Raw genomic sequence first — 6,810 nt, forward strand, 5'->3', positions numbered from 1 at the left:
TGAGGGATTCGAAGCAGGCTGTGAGGGATTCGAAGCAGGGTGTGAGGGATTCGAAGCAGGCTGTGAGGGATTCGAAGCAGGGTGTGAGACGGTGAAGTGTTTCCATCACCCGGGTGGATTTACCGAAGAACCTGCTCCTCAAATATTAAGAGTTCTACAGCTCTCAAATGAACATAAGAGTGAAAGTAACTGCAGAAGGCCTATTGGCCCATACGAGGCAGCTCCTATTTATACCCCACCCAATCTCATTCATATATATATGTCTAACCTGCGCTTGAAACAATCAAGAACATGAGAAAGAAAACGAGAGTATAAGCCTATTGCATATACCTATTGTAAGTACTCAGAAAGCACTCTTACTTAAACAAGGGAAGGCGATTGGTGTATGTGATTAGGTGAGGGATAATAATCAATTTCAATCCAATCAATCCAATCAATATCTTTCACAAAGGGACCAAATCGTCTAATCCTTGCAATGCGTTGCAGCCATTTGCATCCTCCTCTGAATGCAATAAAAAAAAATCCAGAACCAATATTTTATGAATTTCTGGTTTTCAAATCAACGTTAATAATATGGAAAGTATTCTTGGATATGAAGCGTTTGATATTAATTAAATTCTGATATTGACATGTCAGGTTCCCCCGAAAAAATTCAAATCCCTTCCATTTTCTCTGATAGGAATCGAGAATATTACTTCTTATAATGAATGATTTTTCGTATATATATCACAAAAAGTTTACCGTATACTTAATAATAGCCAGAAATATCAAATCTATAATTATGGAGACTTATAACATAACCGTTTCTCATATATTCCAATATATTTACATCTAAGACGGAAGTCGTATGTACCGGGGTTCAATTCAAATTCAAATTTGAATTGAAACGGTACAAACGGTTTTTTCTATCTCTCTCACCTATTGTCTATCTGTCTGTCTGTCTGTTTCTGTTCTTCTGCCTTATTCTGCCCATCAAACATTCAATCCGCTCAACCCCCATCATCAAAAACATTACCAAAAAGTTTGAAAACGCCCACATGAAAGCAGCAGCAGCTAGGTTTCAAGCCATGATTGAGACTGACATTCACACGATTTACTGGTTAGCGTTCCGTCTCAGACCCAAAAGTCTCAGTCTCTCTCTCTCAGTCTCTCTCTTAGTCTCTCTCTCTCTCTCTCTCTCTCTCTCTCTCTCTCTCTCTCTCTCTCTCTCTCTCTCTCTCTCTCTCTCTCTCTCTCTCTCTCAATCCAGGGGTCCACTTTCCATCTAATTTATTTATCTTTGAGGTAAAAAACAATTGCTGTGGAAGATGGTGTAAGAATAGGGTCTGGCTGTGTGTATATGTGTGTATATATGTATTTACTGTGCCTGGAGAATCACGCTCCTAGCTCCTGGACCCGGCTTTTCTAGCAGTTTACACACTGAACAAATTCACAAGGGCTGTGACGATGATTCGAACCTACATCCGAGATCATCCCATCAACACAAACATTGTGTAGTGTACACACTCTCTCACACACACACACACACACACACACACACACACACACACACACACACACACACACCCACACACACACACACACACACACGCACGCACACACACACACACACACTCACACACTCACACACACGCACGCACACACACTCACACACACACACACACACCCACACACACACACACACACACACACACCCACACACACACACTCACACACACACACACACACACACACACACACACACACACACTCACACACTCACACACACCCACACACACACACACACACACACGCACGCACACACACACACACACACTCACACACTCACACACACGCACGCACACACACACACACACACACACACACTCACACACACACACACACTCACACACACCCACACACACACACACACCCACACACACACACACACACACACACACTCACACTCACACACACGCACGCACACACACACACACACACACACACACACACACACACACACACACACACACACTCACACTCACACACACGCACGCACACACACACACACACACACACACACACACACACACACACACACACACACACACACACACACACACACACACACACACTCACACTCACACACACGCACGCACACACTCCATTGTCTTCTAGCATGCCTTTACAAGTGGTGGAGATGAACTCACTGTTGAATTTTTCCGTTACGTTTGTCCATTTTTCCCCTTCCACTGTGCCGGGAAAGGAACCGACTCGGAGAGAGGGGAGAGGAGAGGGGAAAGAGGTAGCAGAGTAAGGGGGGAAAAAGTGTCGTAAGACAATGAATGAAATAACATTGATCGGAGTGAGAGTCTTGTGCTCGCACTCTCTCTCTCTCTCTCAATGGTGTGGGGGCGTGGCTATGTCTGGCCCCGCCTCTCTCTCTCTCTCTCTCTCTCTCTCTCTCTCTCTCTCTCTCTCTCTCTCTCTCTCTCTCTCTCTCTCTCTCTCTCTCTCTCCCTCTCTCTCTCTCTCTCTCTCTCTCTCTCTCTCTCTCTCTCTCTCCCCCCTCAACTAAGGTAAAGAAGACTGGGTAGACTGCAGCTTCCAAGAGTGCCAGGAAGCAGTTGATACTGCGCCTCATAAATGACTGGTGAACAAGATGGAAAAACCAAGTCTGGGCACCTGGGAAGGCGCTGAAGGGATCACCTGAAGGGCAGAATATGACAGGTTTCAAACTGGAAGTGAAATTGAGAGTCACTAAGACCTGGTTCTATGGCTAGTGGACTGGCTCTATGACTGGTGGACTGGCTCTATGACTGGTGGACTGGCTCTATGGCTCGTGGACTGGTTCTATGACTGGTGGACTGGCTCTATGACTGGTGGACTGGCTCTATGGCTCGTGGACTGGTTCTATGACTGGTGGACTGGCTCTATGACTGGTGGACTGGCTCTATGACTGGTGGACTGGCTCTATGACTGGTGGACTGGCTCTATGACTGGTGGACTGGCTCTATGACTGGTGGACTGGCTCTATGACTGGTGGACTGGCTCTATGACTGGTGGACTGGCTCTATGACTGGTGGACTGGCTCTATGACTGGTGGAGGGACATCGTACAAGCTAATGCCTCCAGACGATGCAGAGCTAATTAGGATGCTTGCAGAAAATTACAGAAAGATCTTGACAAACTCCAGGAGTAGGCAGACAAATGGCTGTTGGAGTTCAACTCTCAAGAAGTGCAAGGTAATAAAGATGGGAGAGGGAGGAAGATATACACTAGCATATACACTTTAAAAGGGGAAAGGCAACTACAGGAATGAGGAACATAAATAATTTTGGGAGTGGATATTATTCCAACACCATTATCAGAGGCACACACACACAAGGTAGCATCGGCGGCATATGAGACGCTGACAAACATTAGAACGCCATTTAAAACCTGAATAACGCCTTTTTCCAGTTAATCTATACCATTTATGTACCATTTATGTACAGAGATTTGCAACAAGATTAGTGCCAGAGATACGAGGTAAATTTACAGTTAAACTAAGTCTCACAACTGTAGAGAGTAGAACACACGGGACATGATCTCAACATGCAAGATACTTCGGGGGATTATGTAAGGTGGAGAATGACAGCCTCTTTATATTTAGAGGAAGTAGGACAAGAGGACGTAAGTGGAAGCTGGAGACTTAGATGGCTCAAGGAAATATAAGGTAATGCCCTCTACCTTGTAGGGCAGGTCAACAGGTAGAGTGTCAGAGCTCTGTGGCACTCTAGCTTATCCTGGCACTCTGGTCTATCCTGGCCCTCTGGTCTATTCTGGTCCTCTGGTCTATCCTGGCCCTCTGGTCTATTCTGGTCCTCTGGTCTATCCTGGCCCTCTGGTCTATTCTGGTCCTCTGGTCTATCCTGGCACTCTGGTCTATTCTGGCCCTCTGGTCTATTCTGGTCCTCTGGTCTATCCTGGCCCTCTGGTCTATTCTGGTCCTCTGGTCTATCCTGGCACTCTGGTCTATTCTGGTCCTCTGGTCTATCCTGGCACTCTGGTCTATTCTGGTCCTCTGGTCTATCCTGGCCCTCTGGTCTATTCTGGTCCTCAGGTCTATCCTGGCACTCTGGTCTATTCTGGTCCTCTGGTCTATCCTGGCCCTCTGGTCTATTCTGGTCCTCAGGTCTATCCTGGCACTCTGGTCTATTCTGGTCCTCTGGTCTATCCTGGCCCTCTGGTCTATTCTGGTCCTCTGGTCTATCCTGGCACTCTGGTCTATTCTGGTCCTCTGGTCTATCCTGGCCCTCTGGTCTATTCTGGTCCTCTGGTCTATCCTGGCACTCTGGTCTATTCTGGTCCTCTGGTCTATCCTGGCACTCTGGCCCTCTGGCAATCATGCTTTTGTTTACTCACTCTTCACCCCCCCCACTCCTCCCTGCACGAGTATTTTAGATATACGGATCATGTCTCCTCTATTTCCGCCAGTGTACTGAGGTTCTGCTACGTCAATCTGTCCCCATAGTTTAATCCTTTCAATTCTTTGACAAAACTTTTTATGAAACGTTTGTAATATTTCGCAGAAAGTTTTGTGCTCAGTGAGGAGACTTTGTGCTAGCGATGCACAGCTTAGCAGTGGTCTGACATACGTTGCATTAATGAGTTCTGGAAGTTGTGGTGTGGAGAGTGTGAGGTGGACTGTGGCAGGTGTGGTGGTGTGTGTGGAGAGTGTGTGGTGGACTGTGGCAGGTGTGGTGGTGGTGTGGAGAGTGTGAGGTGGACTGTGGCAGGTGTGGTGGTGGTGTGGAGAGTGTGTGGTGACTGTGGCAGGTGTGGTGGTGTGGAGAGTGTGTGGTGACTGTGGCAGGTGTGGTGGTGGTGTGGAGAGTGTGTGGTGGACTGTGGCAGGTGTGGTGGTGTGGAGAGTGTGAGGTGGACTGTGGCAGGTGTGGTGGTGGTGTGGAGAGTGTGTGGTGACTGTGGCAGGTGTGGTGGTGGTGTGGAGAGTGTGTGGTGACTGTGGCAGGTGTGGTGGTGGTGTGGAGAGTGTGTGGTGGACTGTGGCAGGTGTGGTGGTGTGGAGAGTGTGTGGTGGACTGTGGCAGGGGTGGTGGTGGTGTGGAGAGTGTGTGGTGGACTGTGGCAGGGGTGGTGGTGGTGTGGAGAGTGTGTGGTGGACTGTGGCAGGTGTGGTGGTGGTGTGGAGAGTGTGTGGTGGACTGTGGCAGGTGTGGTGGTGGTGTGGAGAGTGTGTGGTGGACTGTGGCAGGTGTGGTGGTGGTGTAGAGAGTGTGTGGTGGACTGTGGCAGGTGTGGTGGTGGTGTAGAGAGTGTGTGGTGGACTGTGGCAGGTGTGGTGGTGGTGTAGAGAGTGTGTGGTGGACTGTGGCAGGGGTGGTGGTGGTGTGGAGAGTGTGTGGTGGACTGTGGCAGGGGTGGTGGTGGTGTGGAGAGTGTGTGGTGGACTGTGGCAGGTGTGGTGGTGGTGTGGAGAGTGTGTGGTGACTGTGGCAGGTGTGGTGGTGTGGAGAGTGTGTGGTGGACTGTGGCAGGTGTGGTGGTGGTGTGGAGAGTGTGTGGTGGACTGTGGCAGGGGTGGTGGTGGTGTGGAGAGTGTGTGGTGGACTGTGGCAGGTGTGGTGGTGGTGTGGAGAGTGTGTAGTGGACTGTGGCAGGTGTGGTGGTGGTGTGGAGAGTGTGTGGTGGACTGTGGCAGGGGCGGTGGTGTGGAGAGTGTGTGGTGGACTCTGCCAGAGAGTCAGGAGGCGGCGTAGTAGCAGAACTCACCTGAGGGACTCACCAACTAGAAACCTCAGCTGGCGGAGTCACGATAACCACATCCCCCCTACCATCAACCACCACAACACCTCCACAGTCTATCCCGCTCCTCCACGCTCCTCTATCCCCCCCCCCCCCACCAACAGGACGATCTAGGAGGGAAGAAAAAGCCGACGAGAAAGGTTTGTGTTGATGTGGTACAGATGCGCAGGATAGCGAAGGATAGAGCCTGGTTGTGGCCACACCGAAGCCAAACCCCTCAGTGTGATCTGCGACACAGCCGAGGGTAGTGTGTGTGTGTGAGAGAGCTCTCATTCTGACGGTTACCACTCTCTCTCTCTCTACTTCCCTCGCTCTTTGACCTGGAAGAGGAGAGGCTCTTTAGTGTTGAGCCGGTGTCGTTAGCCACGTGGCCTCAGAGGGGTAGTGCAAAGGACTTTCACTATTGAACGCGGGAAACATCAAATGGCGTGCGAGACCGTCGAAGCTTCTTGGCTCTGTGGCTAATTATTCACGAGTGTGTCTCAGTGGTTAGCAAGACGTGACCTGGCATCGTGCAATTGCAAGAAGGCGGCGGTGGTGGTGCTCGAGGACCTCAATTGAAATTGGAAGGCTCGTACAGCCGCCTGTCTCGTTCAGGTACGTCTTAATTGGCGGGAACTAGCCTCACCTGCGGACCGAACGGGGCTCTGGTGATCAGAGGAAGCAGTTAAGAGTTCCCTCAGAGGTCTGTCATAACCCAAGGCACCGCAGATGAGGCACTAGATCAATAAACACCAACTCACATCACCCAGGTATTGAAAACGGACACAAATAATATATGTGAATATCTCTTCAAAATAACATTTTAACTCGCTCTTCAAACACAGAGGAAAAAAATTTAAACACACTCAACAATCGATAAGAACAGCCTCTCTCCTTCCCTTTTTGCGGCCCCCAAAGGGACAGGATTTAGGAGACAGTTGACAGGGTGCGGAGAGGGAAGGTGCGACCCGTCTGGTGACAGGACCAACTGTACTCTAAGGACACAAGTGTCATGGAGTAGGTGACGGGCAGTGGACG

At 49.6% G+C, this 6,810-nt stretch overlaps 1 protein-coding gene across 1 annotated transcript; it reads right to left on the bottom strand.

Annotated features, from left to right (window-relative positions):
• Window positions 1-3,707: 3,707 nt before the first annotated feature.
• LOC138351633 (balbiani ring protein 6-like) lies at window positions 3,708-4,370 on the bottom strand. Its single transcript, XM_069303634.1, has one exon. It carries the CDS (start codon window positions 4,368-4,370, stop codon window positions 3,708-3,710), a length of 663 nt encoding a protein of 220 aa, XP_069159735.1.
• Window positions 4,371-6,810: the final 2,440 nt, after the last annotated feature.

The sequence above is a fragment of the Procambarus clarkii genome, chromosome 50, assembly GCF_040958095.1.
Source record: "Procambarus clarkii isolate CNS0578487 chromosome 50, FALCON_Pclarkii_2.0, whole genome shotgun sequence".
NCBI classification, from domain to species: Eukaryota; Metazoa; Arthropoda; class Malacostraca; order Decapoda; family Cambaridae; genus Procambarus; species Procambarus clarkii.